The sequence below is a fragment of the Bos taurus genome, chromosome 11, assembly GCF_002263795.3.
Source record: "Bos taurus isolate L1 Dominette 01449 registration number 42190680 breed Hereford chromosome 11, ARS-UCD2.0, whole genome shotgun sequence".
In the NCBI taxonomy this organism is placed as follows: Eukaryota; Metazoa; Chordata; class Mammalia; order Artiodactyla; family Bovidae; genus Bos; species Bos taurus.
Window position 1 is genome coordinate 78,572,260 of NC_037338.1, and position 18,649 is coordinate 78,590,908.

Sequence of the window (18,649 nt, forward strand, 5' to 3'; positions counted from 1 at the left end):
CTAAAAATAATTATTGTGATCACTCTGTTATTTCCCAGCAAGAGTTGGGGATAGGTTTTATTCAGTTAACACTGTATGTAATTAGGGTTTTTTTTATTTCTTCTTCAGTTGGCAGTTCTGCAAGTAGTAGTGCCACAAGGAGAGAGTCTCTATCTACTAGCTCTGACTTGTACAAAAGATCTAGTAGCAGCCTAGCACCCATAGGGCAACCATTTTACAATAGTCTGGGATTTTCCTCCTCTCCAAGTCCAATAGGCATGCCTCTGCCAAGCCAAACTCCAGGACATTCACTTACGCCACCGCCATCACTTTCATCACATGGATCCTCATCCAGTTTGCATTTAGGTAAAAAAAAAAACCAAAACCCTTTTTATTCGTATGTATACATGTAAGTGTGTTTGTGTGTATGTTTTATGATATGTGTAAAATATTTAATGTTGGATAAAACATGCCAAATTGCTTTTGCTTTTAGATATTATCCTTTTGAAAAAGTTCTACTTTTGTGAAAATTCAAAGTGAGGGTCTGATGTACAGTAAGGTAAAGACCCCTATTGTATTTTTTATTCCTTTTATGAAATACAGTGGTGTGTTTTTTCTCGTCTGTGCTTTTGATTTGTGTGTGTTTTAGTTCATCTGAAAAGTCAGTTATTTATATGTGATAGTGAAATAAATTTCACCATCAAAAGTTTGTGCACACCAAAAGCAAAATGTTAGTCACATAGTTAAATTAAACTTTAAATAATTTAGTTTAGTATGATGGTCTTTGCTTTGGCCTTTTACCAAAGGGTTATATCAGGGTATATGAATTGAGTATGTTTGTGAGTTAGAGAATCTTACTATGTATGGGTTTGGTCCATGTACTTCTGTTACTTTTGAATATGTGGTTTAAGAAAAAATGTTCTAGGCTTTATGTACCCTTATAGTTGGGACATTTAGAACTTTGGTTTATATCTGTATATTAAAATTGCCCCCAACCCAGTATTATTTGAATTGGTGGTTACCTTTTTCCTGCTCCAAGAAGTATTTATCCATGTAGTTAACAGGATATTTTGAGGGGTTTTTGGATATCAGAGGCTGTGTACGAATCTCTGTCTCTTCAAAGTATTTTATTAAAATTAGGTTTTGGATATTTCTGATTTTAGTCATTTCAACTTAAAATTGAGGAGTTCTATTGCTGATTTTTATATATGCTTGGAAAGATATTAATCAGCTTGTGAGTTAAAAAGTAATGCTTGCTTTTGTAAGCAAATATAAGTTAGTGATTATGTTTGAGCCCCTCACCCAGTCATAAGGCTATAGCTGTTTTTCCCAAAAGCTTAGTAATGTAGTTAAGTGTCCATGTAACAAAGGAATTTTTAACAGTGATCATCATTTAGGTTTATGTTATTACAAAGTGGGCTAGATTTCTTTTTTAAAAAGACTGGTCCTCCACCCCAGTTCTGAGCCTTTGCTCTTTTGGGGATATTAACTATATGCAACCAATTAATTTATTTGAGTGGGGTCCTCAGACCTGCTTTGTAGCACTGTTTGTGTAAACTTAACCAGTTTTTAGTCTACCGCCTTCCTTCATTTATCTTTTCTCAGTCATAGTAACTATTCAGTTCTTGATTTTTATTATTTCTGTTCAGACCCACTCCTACTGCTCCCATTTAAAACATGCCTTTGAGACTTTGAAATTGACACCAACATTTGGAGCAAAACATACCTAAGAATAGACATTTCATAAGAGTTTTGTGTTTTATTCGTTAAGATTATATTTGTCATGTCCTGTCATTTTTTTCATAGGTAAGTTTCAGATCAGGTTTCTGTCAACTGTTAACTGCTTATGTTGTGCTTTAGTGCCTGTGTAAATGGCACTATTATTCTACATAACTTGCTTAGAAAATGGATTATAATGACCTTTTAGATGTCTCTAGTTAAACCACAATCTAGATTTTTTTTTACTATAAAGAATCCAGGCATATAAATGCTTATGGAATGAATTCTAGTCAGTTATGAGACGTAATCGTGTGGGCCAGGAGTTCTACATTGTACTCTAATACTTTTGTACCCACAGTATAAGCTTAACTCCTTAGGTTAGCTTCACCTTGAAATCTGGTATTTTTTAATACACCTCTGATTGAAATTGTCTGTAGATTTTTTTCTTTTGAGATTCCCTAGTTTCTTTTAGCTTTAGTCATATTATAACTAGCAGCCTTGTTTGGTAAGAAGAAATAGACCCTGCCAAGTTGAAATAATTCAGTAGATTTCATAAATTTGCTCTTCACATAGTGTTCATGAAAACAATCTGTCCTTCACTTTCATATCATTGACTCATGATGCAAGACTTACATCCTCTCTGGTCTAAAAAATATATTTTAAATTGTGTATTCCTGAAGTGGATTATGCCATAAATTAGGCTATCAAGGCTGCTGATTTATAAAATACCTAAGGAATGAATTTGCATAGCCATTTAAAGAATAATCTTACTGTGGTCACACACTAAGAATATAATACTATAAAATAGAGATAAATTTTCCATTTCATTAAAATTGACTGGAATTAATTAGTTCCAGTTGATTTTCTTATGAGATGTTAAGACGTTGATTCACAGAAAAAGCTAATAACATTGTGTGCTTCTGGTTTTCAAGGAGATATTTCATTTTTTAAAAATAGTTGTAATTTCAAAAAAAAAATAGTTGTAATTTCATCAACATAAATATTTTTAGTAGGATGACTAGTAGTCACTTTGTGATTGAACAATCAGTATTTCAACTGATAGATTTTGGTTGTTCCATATTTTTATAACCTAAAACATTTTTGTTAAGATTTGCAGCCTTTTTAAATATACTGAAGTCAGAAACGTGAAAAAGTAATTTTATATTCCATATTATAATGTGAAATTTCTAAGAGATTCCTTTTTAAAAAACATTTATAGCCACAATATCAAAATCATACCTTTTAACATTTATAATTCTCATTACTCTAGTTTCCCTAATTGACTTAAATGTATTTTTACAGTTGTTGTGTTTAGCTCAAGGTCCAAATAAGGTCCTTTATTTGTTTGATATGTCTTTTGATATGGAACCATTTTTCCATCCTCTTTTTTTTCTTCTTCTTCTCTACATATATTTGTGAAAGAAACTTTGTCCTATTGAATATCCCACATTCTTGACTTTGATGAATTCTTCCTCATGGTATTTAATGCGTTCCTCTGTTCTCTGAATTTTCTATAAAATGGAATTAAATTTAGTGCTTTGATCTTGTTGTTTGCTTTGTTATTTGGTTATATAGTTCTGCTGCACCATATCAGGAGACATATATCTGGTTGTTTCCATGTAAGGTTGTTTCCATGATCTGGTTGTTTCCATCAGCCAGATCCACTTAACAGCTTAGCAACCTTTCATCATCACCTGAATATTTCTTCAGAGATTGCAAAATTGTGATTTTCTAACTCTGTCACTCCTTTTGCATTGGTTAGCTGGAATTTTTCTGTGGAAAAGAACTTTCATTGATTGTGAGGTTAACCCTGAAATACATAGTTCATATAGGAATCAGGATAATGCTTAATTTTTTCCCCTGTATTTTGTAACTTAATAAGTTGATGCCTTAGCAACTTCTGAAGGTGACTTGTAGGGGTTTTTTGTTTTTGTGTTTAAATCATCATACACTGTAGGTAATTGTAGTGTAAATTGATAGCTTTTAGGATTGTTGATATGTTTCAGTCCATTGTAGTCTGGAAGATAACACTTTTTATACCTTTTTTTGATCCTATATTACTGTCTTTAGCCATTTGGAGTCCCTGCAGATTGGTACTCCTCCTTGACCATAACTTGTTAAAAGCACTTAAAACACTGGTCAGAGAAGCAAGTGGAAAAGAACAAGCAAAGAGAACAACTTTAAGATTAGTGGTTTTTATTTTGAAATGCAAAAAACTATGTCAAATTCTGGGCTTTATGTTCAGCATTGAATATTAAATGAAGTATTTACATTAATTTATAGAGTTAAAAGAAAAAATCTTCTACCAGTAGTTGTGTTTTAAATTATTCTCTATGATAGAAGTCAGTCTCTTATTTTGAGATAGTTCACTCCCAGTAAAAGAAGATGAAATATTTCCAGTCTTACATTGTTCGTCTACCTGGAGCTAGCTAACTAGTTTAGTTAGAAACTAGTTGTTTCCTTTCTTGTTTCCTTTGTTTTTCTTCTTTGAGTAAATGTTTACAATCAGATCAGATCAGATCAGTCACTCAGTCGTGTCCGACTCTTTGCGACCCAATGAATCACAGCACGCCAGGCCTCCCTGTCCATCGCCAACTCCCGGAGTTCACTGAGACTCACGTCCATCGAGTCAGTGATGCCATCCAGCCATCTCATCCTCTGTCGTCCCCTTCTCCTCCTGCCATGTTAATGATTTCTTATTTAATCTTTACTCTTATAATATTTAGATTGATATGGAACTTCTTGGGTATAAAGTAGTATTCCGTATTTTTATTAGGGTTTGACGAACAAATGGTTTTCTTCTCTGTACCTCTTCATTTTTGAACTGGCTTATTTTTTTCCCTAAGAAAAGGGCGCCAAAACGTCTTAATGACAGCTATGAGCTCTGGGAAATTAGTTAATTTGAAGGTAACTATTAAAGTTTTGTTAATATCATGTATTCAGTAATCAAATAGTGTATTCAGCAATCAAATAGTGCAATAGATTTAAAAACTTTGTAACCTGTCTTCTAATCACAGAAAATTTTATATGAAATGTAGACAGGGTAATATAAACTTCTAAGGTCATTTTTCCTGCTTAGTGGTAGTTTATCTGTTGAAATTGCTGACCTTTAGCAAATTTGGTCATCTACTTTTCTCAGAATGAGATGTTTAAGAGTTAAAACAAGAATAGCCAAATCAGTTGTTAAGGCTATCTGCAATTTTGCTGAGTTTCATATATGGTCCTTGAAGCAGAAAACAATATGAATTATTTTGAAGTTTTCGTTGAAAGTACTCTTTAAGTAGCAAGTTCCCTGTAACTGAAAAGCTGCTTGCTGCTAAGTCTCTTCAGTCGTGTCCGACTCTGTGCGACTCCATAGACGGCAGGCAGCCCACCAGGCTCCACCATCCCTGGGATTCTCCAGGCAAGAACACTGGAGTGGGTTGCCATTGCCTTCTCCGAACTGAATAGCATTTGGTAGTTTTCTAAAGCACCTTCATATTCATGATTTCATTTCATTCTAATTGTTAACATAGAGTGGCTGAATAATATGCCCATTAAAGAGACAGTTATTGGTCATGTGAGCCCCAAAAGCTTGACCAAACCCATAAATGACAGCACTGAAGCTGGAACATTGTTCTAACTCCTGTTACTATTTTTTCTGTTCCACTGTTCGATAATCAACTAAACAGTTTTACAAAGTATGCCAATAACAGGATTCTAATCAGCCTCTCAAATTATATTTAACACTGGTGTAAGTTATGTGATTTTTTAAATGTCTGTAAAAGATTACTAGGCTTCTAGATCCCTTTCATTTTTCAGTCATTCTTGAGATTCATAGAAAAGCTCTTATCTAGACATTTTTAAAGTCCAGTTTCAGTTCAGTTCAGTCTCTCGGTCATGTCCAACTCTTTGCAACCCCATGAATCGCAGCACGCCAGGCCTCCCTGTCCATCACCGACTCCTGGAGTTCACCCAAACTCATGTGCATCGAGTTGGTGATGCCATCCAGCCATCTCATCTTCTGTCATCCCCTTCTCTTCCTGCCCCCAATCCCTCCTAGCATCAGGGTCTTTTCCAGTGAGTCAGCTCTTCGCATCAGGTGGCCAAAGTATTGGAGTTTCAGCTTCAGCATCAGTCCTTCCAATGAACACCCAGGACTGATCTCCTTTAGGATGGACTGGTTGGATCTCCTTGCAGTCCAAGGGACTCTCAAGAGTCTTCTCCAACACCACAGTTCAAAAGCATCAATTCTTTGGCGCTCAGCTTTCTTTATAGTCCAACTCTCACATCCATACATGACCACGGGAAAAACCATAGCCTTGACTAGATGGACCTTTGTTGGCAAAGTAATGTCTCTGCTTTTGAATATGATATCTAGGTTGGTCATAACTTTCCTTCCAAGTAAGCGTCTTTTAATTTCATGGCTGCAGTCACCATCTTCAGTGATTTTGGAGCCCCAAAAAATAAAGTCTGACACTGTTTCCACTGTTTCTCCATCTATTTCCCATGAAGAGATGGGACCAGATGCCATAATCTTAGTTTTTTGAATGTTGAGCTTTAAGCCAACTTTTTCACTCTCCTCTTTCCCTTTCATCAAGAGGCTCTTTAGTTCTTCACTTTCTGCCATAAGGGTGGTATCATCTGCATATCTGAGGTTATTGATATTTTTCCCGGCAGTCTTGATTCCAGCTTGTGCTTCTTCCAGCCCAGTGTTTCTCATGATGTACTCTGCATATAAGTTAAATAAGCAGGGTGACAATATACAGCCTTGACGTACTCTTTTTCCTATTTGGAACCAGTCTGTTGTTTCCATGTCCAGTTCTAACTGTTGCATCCTGACCTGCATATAGGTTTCTCAAGAGGCAGGTCAGGATTATCTACTCTTTGAAAAAGAGTATGTGTTACTCATAAGGCAGGTGACTCAGGAACTGAATATATTATACAATATAGGACTGAATAGATAAGACAGCATATTCAGCTTGAAACGGAATGTTATTTACAGGTTCTCATGATAGTTTAAATGAACGCACTGCTTCAACCCACTGGTGTGTCTAAAAGTCACTTATTTGTTTATGAGTATGAGATATGTTGTGAAGAAATTCTATTAATTATTACTTATGTAGAAGAATTTATTATTTTATGTTTCATTTCTGTATACAAATTCATTAGTCTGAGTTCTGGTTTGGGGTCCCAGTGATTAAGTTTTGGCTTTATATTTTGTTCCTTATCCTTTAATTATGTTATCTGTGACTTTGTGCTTCTGATGACTGAAAAATGTTTTCTCCAGTTAATTCAGTTAAGATAATCTCAGATTTGAGACTAGAAAATGCTTGATGGTCCTATTCAGTGGTTTACCATATCAGAATCACTTGGGCCTGTTTAAAATAGTTCGAATGAGGAGGTGATTGATTTGGAATTGTATGACAGCAGTTTTTGCTTGTCATGATGATTATGGGGATTCTCTTGACATTAAATACCTAGCAGCCAGATGCTAAACTCATTTTAAAATGATTATCCCACTGAAATTTCCAGTAGTACTCACCTGGAGAGAGCGACCACTTGGCAACAATTCATAGTTTACATTAGGGGTTACTCCAATTCACACATCTTTTTGACTCATAATTCCTGGATATGGGTTATATGAGCCTTTGATGTTGTCTCCTGTCATGTTACTAATGGATTTTTTTTTCTTCCTGCCTTTTTTTCTTTCCATTTACCTGAAGTCTGCTTACCATTGCATGTTTTAAATTTTTTAATTTTTTGGGAAAAAAAAAAAAAAAGCTTATGGAATGAGAGAAAATAGGAAAGTCTGATCTCTTTTTGTATATATTTTAAAATACTCTTTCCCTTGATTTGTATTTTGCAAATTGGAGGCTTTAATTTTGTTGGCTATAATTCTGTATATTGTTATTTACTATCATTTGGTTGTTTTACATTTTATTTATTGCCACTAGCTTTCCTTCATATTTGCATTTCATCTCCTCCCTCAATTGTTTATCTACCTTTCCTTCTTACCGATATCAAATAAGTCTTCATGTGTCTTAAAAATTATTGTAGTTTATCAAAAATTTACCAAGAACTTCTATTATTTCACTGTTTATGCCCTAAATAATGTACTTTAAGTAAAATAGGATCAGGAAACTAACTCTTAAAATATAGGCAGATGTGCTTCGTGAGAAACCTGCATCTTTATTAGCCAAATAAACTTTAAGAATGAAAGTAGCATGGGTCGCATGGGGTGATATGGAGAATTGACTAAATGTTTAGGGTATTTTTATATAAGACTGTTTCCTTAACCAGAAATAAGTCCAGTGGAAGAAGGGCAAGATCTTTACACTGTAAACTATAAAGCACTGACTGAAGTTGAAGAAAGCAAATAAGAGACCATGTCATGTTTGTGGTTTGAAAGACTCAGTATTGTAAAGATAGCAACTGTCTTATAATTGATATACAGATTTAGCACACTCAGAGTTTTTCAGCTTTTTAAAGAAACTGACAAGGTGATTTATTTCATGTAGATAGAAAAATAGAGCCAAGATTAATCAAGACAGTCTTCAAGAACAAGTTTAAAATTTAATAAATTTGCTGGATATCAAACTTATTAAAACTACAGTAACTAAAATTGTGGTATTGGCACAAGGGTAGAGAAAATAGATTGGTGAAATCAAGGACCCAGAAATAGACCTGCTTGTTTGGTTACCTGATTTGTGGCCATGGTGCCATTCTAGTGTGTTTGGGAAGGATAGTCTTTTCAGTTAAGTTGAACTGGAGCACTTTAGTATCCAGACAGGGAGAGATTAACTTTGACTTCTCTTTCATACTACACACACAAATAAAACTTCATTCTCAAAGCACTCAAATAACTTGCTTGTAGTTGTCAAGGGATCTTCCCTGGTGGCTCAGATTGTAGGCTCTGCCTGCAATGTGGGGGACCTGGGTTCAGTCCCTGGGTCGGGAAGATCTCCTGGAGAAGGAAATGGCAACCCACTCCAGTATTCTTGCCTGGAAAATCCCATGGACGGAGGAACCTGGTTAGGCTACAGTCCATGGGGTCGCAAAGAGTAGTTGTCAAGTTAGTAAGGAACAAAAATTTTGAGCCCAGGTCTATCTGGTTTATTCCAAGATATGACACTGCTCCTTGAAGAATGCTTTTATTTCTGTCTACTACTTCTCTGACTAAATAAAGGATCTTTTCCTATTCCCTGAGTTTAGAATGTTTGTAAACTTCTTATAAAATTGTGGTAAAATATAACTTAGCCTATTATGAGTTGGTGGTGAAAGTGACTTTGAATGTCAGTATATTGGCATTTTTTACTTGCTTGCAATTGACTTTTAATCTCAATTAAATACTTTTTATTTCAAGGATCTCTTAATATATTTTATTACTGATTTTTAAATTTAAACTGATCAGATGCTATTTTAATTAATAGAATAGTAATAAGTTTATTATACTGAAACTAATACCTATTTTATGTTTCTCTTTTATGTGTAGTTTTGTTGTTTTTGTTTTGTTTCTGGCCTCCATTTAAGAATTTTGAGGTCTGATCAAAATTTTTACCTAATTTATTTTACTTAATTCACTTAATAAACTTATTCAACCAGTGTCAAATACCTACATGGCATACTGTACTTGACTTTAGAGACACTGGTGAAGAAAACATTCTGCCCACCATCATCAAATTTGACTTTTTTTGTGGTAAATACAGACAAGTAAACCAGTGATTGCAGTATAATGATTATAATGCTGTTGACTTACTTATTTTATTTAACGTAGTGATCCTCTCCCTTAGAATTATTATCTTTCCTTTATGGGTTTTTTTGTACCAAGTTAACCACAGACTAGATTATATTAGAGTTGTTTGGGATTTTATTTGCTCTCTAATAAATTAGAAATAAGAAAGTTAAGACCATGCTCCACAGCTTTGAAGAGTACAGTTGACCCTTGAAAAACACAGGTTTGAGCTGCTCAGGTCCGCTTATACATGGATTGTTTCTGTTCAAATCCTAAAAGATGATGTTGTGAAAGTGCTGCACTCAGTATGCCAGCAAATTTGGAAAACTCAGCAGTAGCCACAGGACTGGAAAAGGTCAGTTTCCATTCCAGTCCCCAAAAAAGGCAATGCCAAAGAATGCTCAAACTACCACACAATTGCACTCATCTCACACACTAGCAAAGTAATGCTCAGAATTCTCCAAGCCAGGCTTCAGCAGTACATGAACCGTGAACTTCCAGATGTTCAAGCTGGATTTAGAAAAAGCAGAGGAACCAGAGATCAAATTGTCAACATCCATTGTATCATCAAAAAAGCGAGACAGTTCCAGAAAAAATATACTTCTCCTTTATTGACTGCACCAAAGCCTTTGACTGTGTGGATCACAATAAACTGTGGAAAATTCTTCAAGAGATGGGAAAACCAGACCACTTTACCTGCCTCCAGAGAAATGTTTATGCAGTTCAAGAAGCAACAGTTAGAACCAGACATGGAATAACAGACTAGTTCCAAATTGGGAAAGGCTGTATACTGTCACCCCGTTTATTTAACTTATATGCAGAGTACATCATGCAAAATGCTGACCAGGATGAAGCACAAGCTGGAATCAAGACTGCGTGGAGAAATATCAGTATCCTCAGATATGCAGATGATACCGCCCTTAGGGCAGAAAGTGAAGAGGAACTGAAGAGCTTCTTGATAAAAGTGAAAGAGGAGAGTGAAAAAGCTGGCTTAAAACTCAGCATTCAGAAAACTAAGATCATGGCATCTGGCCCCATTACTTCATACAAATAAATAGACAGGGAAAAAGTTGAAGCAGTGGCAGAGTTTATTTTCTTGTGCTCCAAAATCACTGCAGATGGTGACTGCAGCCATGAAATTAAAGGGCTTTTGCTCCTTGGAAGAAAAGCTATGACAAACCTAGACAGTGTACTTAAAAAGCAGAGTCATCACTTGGCTGACAAAGGTTTGTTGTCAAAGCTATAGTTTTTCTTGCATGTACAGATGCAAGAGTTGGACTGTAAATAAGGTTGACCACCAAAGAGATTCCTTTGAGGTGTGGTGCTGCAAAAGACTCTTTGAGAGTCCCTCGGACAGCCAGGAAGTCAAACCAGTCAATCCTAAAGGAAATCAGAATATTCAATGGAATATTCATTGGAAGGACTGAAGCTGAAGCTCCAATACTTTAGCCACCTGATGCGGAGAGCCAGCTTATTGGAAAAGACCCTGATGCTGCGAAAGATTGAGGGCAAGAGGAGAAACAGGCGACGGAAGATGAGATGGTTGGATGGCATCACTGACTCAATGGACATGAGTTTGAGCCAACTCAGGGAGATAGTGAAGAACAGGGTAGCCTAGCATGCTACAGTCCATGGAGTCCCAAAGAGTCAGACACAACTTAGCGACCACCAAACAGCAAAAAATATACTTGTGTACATGTGTCTGTCAGCTCTTTATGTTACTGTTAAGGCTTCTGGTCAACAGCAGTCTGACTATTAGTAATTAAGTTTGAGGAAAGTCAGAATTTATACATATGTTTATGGTGGGGTCAATGCTTCCAGCCTCTGTGTTGGTCAAGGGTCAGCTGTATCCTGATCTCAACAAAATGAGTAATTTAATTTGAGTGGCTTTGTTTCTTTCTGTTTTATAGATAAATTTATTTGAATACTAGCTACTTTCTTGTTTAAAAAATTATTTTAACATCCTACATTTCTACATTAAAGCATTATTTGACTATACTGTATTGTCTGAGGAGTGTTTCAAGATCATACTCTGTAGAATACTGCACTTGGAAAAGCTTTATGACGGTTGTGAATTCTTATTTTTGCATGTGTGTGTTTTGTTGGGGTAGGGGTAGGTTTTTAGAGTGTCCTCATGTTCAGTAATCACAGAGATAATTTAGCTTTCACTAAAGATGTAAGACTCAGGCGGTCTTGAAATCATACAGGGCTTTTTGATGTAATAATGGATATTGGCAAGTTGAGTAGAGATAGGAATGAGAAATAACACTAGTATGAACTGCATAGTTTAAAACAGGCTGTTTAAATGCTCTTTGATGAGTGAAGATAGATTATTATCTTCTGTGAAGATGGTCTCCCTCTTTGTATTTTTAAAAAGTTTGAAGCACTAGATGCTAAAAGGTACTTAGTTGCTATTAGAAAAAAATTACAGGTAGTAGAAATGGAAGCAGCAGATACTTATTTTGGTTTATAGTTGTTCCTTATATTGTTTGTATACTTATTGTCATAAAATGTATACATTTAAGGTAGTACACTTAACAGTTATGCTTTTTTCCTTTTATGTTAGGTAGTCTGTTAGGATGATGTGGAAGATTATACTTTCAACTAGAATTATGTTGGTTTTAAACTCATTGAAGCCTTGATTTTTTTTCCCCAGTAAAAATTCTCTTTATATGGCAAATATTTAGTTAAATTTTCATAGTTAAAAAATTTGCATGGTTTATTTCCCCATGTAACCTCAAACATATCCCAGATTTATGAACGGTATATGGCATTAAACATTCTTCATGAGGCAGAATATTACTGAAAGCTTTAAGTGAATTATTCAGATACAATAGTTTATTTATGTTTGTAGCAGAATATAATATTTATATGTAAGTATAAAAATTATAATAGTTTCTAGCAGAATATAACTGAAAGCTTTAAGTGAATTATTCAAATGTAGTTTTAAAAAACTCAGTCAAATTATTAGCTGTGCATCCTTGAATAAGGATTTAGCTTCTCTAAGCCTATTGTTTCATAAGTAAAATGGACACAATATGTTTGTCTTGGAGAGTTGTTAGGATAACATATATTTTTGTTCTGAGGCTGCAAATTACTGCAACTAAGTTGCTTAAAGCAGCTGCACTTTGCTGGAGCAGCCGTGAAGAGATACCCCACGTCCAAGGTAAGAGAAACTCCAGCAAGATGGTAGGTGTTGTGAGAGGCATCAGAGGGCAGACAGACTGAAACCATAATCACAGAAAACTAGTCAATCTAATCACACGGGCCACAGCCTTGTCTAACTCAATGAAACTAAGCCATGCTGTGTGGGGCCATCCAAGACAGGCAGGTCATGGTGGAGAGGTCTAACAGAATGTGGTCCACTGGAGAAGGGAATGGCAAACCACTTCAGTATTCTTGCCTTGAGAACCCCATGAACAGTATGAAAGGCAAAATGATAGAATACTGAAAGGGGATCTCCCCAGGTTGGTAGGTACCCAATATGCTACAGGAGATCAGTGGAGAAATAACTCCAGAAAGAGTGAAGGGATGGAGCCAAAGCAAAATCAATACCCAGTTGTGCATGGGACTGGTGATAGAAGCAAGGGCCAATGCTGTAAAGAGCAGTATCGCATAGGAACCTGAAATGTCAGGTCCATGAATCAAGGCAAATTGGAAATGGTCAAACAGGAGATGGCAAGAGTGAGTTTTGACATTCTAGGAATCAGCGAACTAAAATGGACTGGAATGAGTGAATTAAACTCAGATGACCACTTTATCTACTACTGTGGGCAGGAATCCCTTAGAAGAAATGGAGTAGCCATCGTGGTCAGCAAAAGAGTCCGAAATGCAGTACTTGAATTCAGTCTCAAAAATGACAGAATGATCTCTGTTCGTTTGTTTCCAAGGCAAACCATTCAGTATCACAGTAATCCAAGTCTGTGCCCCAACCAGTAATGCTGAAGAAGCTGAAGTTGAATGGTTCTTTGAAGACCTACAAGACCTTTTAGAATTAACACCCAAAAAAGATGTCCTTTTCATTATAGGGCACTGGAATGCAAAAGTAAGAAGTCAAGAAACACCTGGGTAACAGGCAAATTTGGCCTTGGAATACGGAATGAAGCAGGGCAAAGGCTAATAGAGTTTTGCCAAGAGAACGCACTGGTCATAGCAAACACCCTCTTCCAACAACACAAGAGAAGACTACACATGGACATCACCAGATGGTCAACACCGAAATCAGACTGATTATATTCTTTGCAGCCAAAGATGGAGAAGCTCTATACAGTCAGCAAAAAACAAGACCAGGAGCTGACTGTAGCTCAGATCATGAACTCCTTATTGCCAAATTCAGACTTAAATTGAAGAAAGTAGGGAAAACCACTAGACCATTCAGGTATGACCTAAATCAAATCCCTTATGATTATACAGTGGAAGTGAGAAGTAGATTTAAAGGACTAGATCTGATAGAGTGCCTGATGAACTATAGACAGAGGTTCGTGACATTGTACAGGAGACAGGGATTGAGACCATCCGCATGGAAAAGAAATGCAAAAAAGCAAAATGGCTGTCTGGGGAGGCCTTACAAATAGCTGTGAAAAGAAGAGAAGCGAAAAGCAAAGGAGAAAAGAAAAGATATTCCCATTTGAATGTAGAACTCCAAAGAATAGCAAGGAGAGATAAGAAAGCCTTCCTCAGCGATCAATGCAAAGACATAGAGGAAAACAATAGAATGGGAAAGACTAGAGATCTCTTCAAGAAAATCAGATACCAAGGGGACATTTCATGCAAAGATGGGCTCGATAAAGGACAGAAATGGTATGGACCTAACAGAAGCAGAAGATATTAAGAAGAGGTGGCAAGGATACAGAGAAAAAGTGTACAAAAAAGATCTTCACAACCAAGATAATCACAGTAGTGTGATCACTCATCTAGAGCCAGAGATCCTGGAATGTGAAGTCAAGTGGGCCTTAGAAAGCATCACTACGAACAAAGCTAGTGGAGGTGATGGCATTCCAGTTGAGCTATTTCAAATCCTGAAAGATGATGCTGTGAAAATGCTGCACTCAGTATGCCAGCAAATTTGGAAAACTCAGCAGTGGCCACAGGATTGGAAAAGGTCAGCTTTCATTCCAATCCCAAAAGAAAGGCAATGCCAAAAAATGCTCAAACTACAACCCAGTCACACTCATCTCACACACTAGTAAAGTAGTGCTCAAAGTTCTCCAAGCCAGGCTTCAGCAATATGTGAACCGTGAACTTCCAGATGTTCAAGCTGGTTTTAGAAAAGGCAGAGGAACCAGAGATCAAATTGTCAACATCCGCTGGATCATGGAAAAAGCAAGAGAGTTCAAGAAAAAACATGTATTTCTGCTTTTTTGACTATGCCAAAGCCTTTGACTGTGTGAATCACAATAAACTGTGGGAAATTCTGAAAGAGATGGGAATACCAGACCACCTGATCTGCCTCTTGAGAAATTTGTATGCAGGTCAGAAGCAACAGTTAGAACTGGACATGGAACAACAGACCAACTAGTTCCAAATAGGAAAACGAACTCGTCAAGGCTGTATATTGTCACCCTGCTTATTTAACTTATATGCATTGTACATCATGAGAAACGCTGGGCTGGAAGAAGCACAAGCTGGAATCAAGATTACCAGGAGAAATATCAATAACCTCAGATATGCAGATGACACCACCCTTATGGCAGAAAGTAAATAGGAACTAAAAAGCCTCTTGATAAAAGTGAAAGAGGAGAGTGAAAAAGTTGGCTTAAAGCTCAGCATTCAGAAAACTTAGATCATGGCATCTGGTCACATCACTTCATGGGAAATAGATGGGGAAACAGTGGAAACAGTGTCACACTTTATTTGGGGGGGCTCCAAAATCACTGCAGATGGTGATTGTAGCCATGAAATTAAAAGACGGTTGCTCCTTGGAAGGAAAGTTATGACCAACCTGCTGCTGCTGCTGCTAAGTCGCTTCAGTCGTGTCTGACTCTGTGCGACCCCAGAGATGGCAGCCCACCAGGCTCCCCCTTCCCTGGGACTCTCCAGGCAAGGACACTGGAGTGGGTTGCCATTTCCCTCTCCAGTGCATGAAAGTGAAAAGTGAAAGTGAAGTCGCTCAGTCGTGTCCGACTCTTCGCAACCCCATGGACTGCAGCCTACCGGGCTCCTCCGTCCATGGGATTTTCCAGGCAAAAGTTACTGGAGTGGGGTGCCATTGCCTTCTCCAATGACCAACCTAGATAGCATATTAAAAAGCAGAGGCATTACATTGCCAACAAGGTCTGTCTAGTCAAGGCTATGGTTTTTCCAGTGGTTATGTATGGATGTGAGAGTTGGACTTGTGAAGAAAGCTGAGTGCCTAAGAATTGATGCTTTTGAACTGTGGTGTTGGAGAAGACTCTCGAGAGTCCCTTGGACTTCAAGGAGATCCAACCAGTCCATTCTGAAGGAGATCAGCCTTGGAATTTCTTTGGAAGGAATGATGCTAAAGCTGAAACTCTAGTACTTTGGCCACCTCATGCGAAGAGTTGACTCATTGGAAAAGACCCTGATGCTGGGAGCGATTGGGGCAGGAGGAGAAGGGGACGACAGAGGATGAGATGACTGGATGGCATCACCGCCTCGATGGACGTGAGTCTGAGTGAACTCCGGGAGTTGGTGATGGACAGGGAGGCCTGGCCTGCTGCGATTCATGGGGTTGCAAAGACTCGGACGCAACTGAGCAACTTAAGTGAACGAACTGAACTGAGGTTGCTTAAAACAAAAGGACAAACTCTGGCAAATACAGTTCAATATGATATAGTGTTTTATGTAGAGTCTACTTTCTCAGTGTCCAGTTAAGAATGCTCAACAAGAGTTTACTACCTCTCTAAAGGAGTTACTGTGTACAGGACAATAATAACTCTATATTAATGTGCAGATCCAGTTTGAATGGGGCTCACAGATAGCTGCCTTTTTATTTTTCAACAAAATAATACTCCATGTCATGCATCCTTAGGATCTAGTGTGTAATATCAACTCTGAATATGAAATCATTAAATGGGCTTTCTAAAGTAGGTGAAAAAGCTGATTATATTGAACATAGAAAACCTGTTTAAGATAGTATACCAGAACACAGGATAAAGGTCTAACTGATGTGTATTATTAGAAGTGTGTAGCCAATATCCTGAAGTGATTTATATGCATATTGAGAAGCTCTGCTCTAAAGTGTTTTTCCTGCTGAAGTCTAGTAAAGTACTAAGTGCATCGGCTATGGGTTAGAAGTAATTAAAAGTAATACCTTAAAGTGAAATAGACATCCTCATTTTAGACTTTTTCCAGCTATGTATTCTTTATTGTTTACGTATTCCAACTAACTAGTCATCTCTCATTATCATCTTATCCTTCTTGAGCTTTCCAGAGCCTTACCTTCTGAAACAGACTCTGCCTAGTAAGCCTGTATGTAGTTGTACCCTTTTAAACTCCTTGATTCTAGTTGGATTAGCTTTTTTTTTTTTTCCCAAAATTAATAGTTGACAGCCTGAATCCAAAATGAAACCTTAATTTATCTTGATTCTAATCCATTAGCCTCCAAACTTCTATCAGAGTAATCTTGAAGTAGACCTTTTTTCTTTTTTGAAATAAAAACTATCTACTGGGAAAGATTGGAGAATCTATGCTTTTTAAAAAACAGAAAAAAATAATAGGTTCAGGAGCTGCCTTCTCAGATCCTAGGGAGGTGGAAAATGAGATTTATTTTCTTGTGGTTTCAGTTGTTGTATATTTCTCTCCTCTGTATTTTTGTCAGTATCTTAAGATCTTTTTGATGTCTGATATTTAATAGGGAAGGATTTTAAAACAATGGACTTCTCAAGGAAATTAATGAAAACTTATATTACTTCTGCTAGTATAGTTATTAGGTGTTTGCCTTCATTCAGTTGTCATGAATGAGCTTGATAGATACCTGTGTAAATAGCATATAAGGGGCAGCATACAGCTGTGTGATAACCTCTGACCTAAGAGTCCTGGCTGACTAGCTACATGTCACATCACTTTTGGACCATAGTGACTTTATCTGTGAAACTAATAGCACAGCTCTCTGTGTCCCATATGTTTTATTAAGCTAGTGATTAAGGAGTCATAAATGTTAGGGGTGAGATCACTGATAAATTGTAGGGAGTATTTGGTGGAGAACACATCTGCTTTTAGATGACCAGTAGCAATAGTATGGTGGGCTTTCCCAAATGGTTCAGTGGTAAAGAATCCACCTACACAGCAAGAGACTTGAGTTCAGTCCCTAGGTCGGGAAGATCCCCTGGAGAAGGAAATGGCAACCCATTCCAGTATGCTTGCCTGGGATTTCTATGCCTGGAAATCCCATGGACAGAGGAGCCTGGCAGGCTACAGTCCATCATGTTGCAAAAGAATTGGACATGACTTAGTAACCAAACAGGAGCAGCAGCAGGGGTATGAATATAAATGACCAGTTTGTTTGCTTTTTTAATAATTTTGAAATGATTTCAGACTTAAAGTCATTAACAATTTTTTAAAAATCTAGTTTATCCCAGGTTTTCCAAATATTAAGTGAATTTGCTTTATTGTTCTTTCCCTTTACTCTATCCCCCTCTGCATTACGGGTCCCTTCTCACCCATTTTTTCCCCTGGTATTTTGGAAAGGAAGTTGCAGACACAATGTCCCTTACTCATAAACATATCAGGGTATGTATGTGTGTCCTGAAAACTTAATCTTGAACTGTTTCTCAGCCTTTTATGATCTCGACATTTTTTAAAGATATAGGCCAATTTTGTAAAATGTCCCTAAATTTCATATTATGTTTTCGATGATATGCTTTCAGTGTTTAACTCTCCCCTGCCCCATCTTTATTTTTACTTCTATTTATTTATTTTTTTGGTTGCGTGGCTTATGGGATCTTAGTTCCCTGATCAGGGATTGAACCCTGGCCCTTGGCAGTGAAAGTGTGGAATCCTAACCACTGGATCAGCAGGGAATTCCCTAAAAGGAACCACATTTTAAATGTTTAAACATATATTTTAAATTGAGTTTAAATGCTTATATTTAATTACTTTGTAAGGAAACAAAGGCAGCTTGACCCTTTGTGAAATTAATTTTTCAACTTTATATATGAAAATGCTAGTTATAATTAGTCTTCTAGAACTGAAATTCCAAGATTTTTAAATCTCAAAGCAGTTTGGCATTATTGGACATTTTATGTTGTCGAAGAGTACATCAGGAGTTTGATGTAT

At 36.9% G+C, this 18,649-nt stretch overlaps 1 protein-coding gene across 17 annotated transcripts in view; it reads left to right on the plus strand.

Annotated features, from left to right (window-relative positions):
* Positions 1-18,649, plus strand: part of PUM2 (pumilio RNA binding family member 2) — a 117,631-nt gene that overhangs the window by 85,513 nt on the left and 13,469 nt on the right. For 11 of the 17 annotated variants that reach the window (XM_005213096.5, XM_024999524.2, XM_005213092.5 and 8 more), the window contains one exon: positions 109-345. The exons of the other annotated variants lie outside the window; for them this stretch is intronic. In XM_005213096.5, coding sequence (XP_005213153.1) covers positions 109-345 — 237 coding nt within the window. The remainder of the gene's footprint in view (positions 1-108; positions 346-18,649) is intronic. 17 annotated transcript variants of the gene reach the window in all.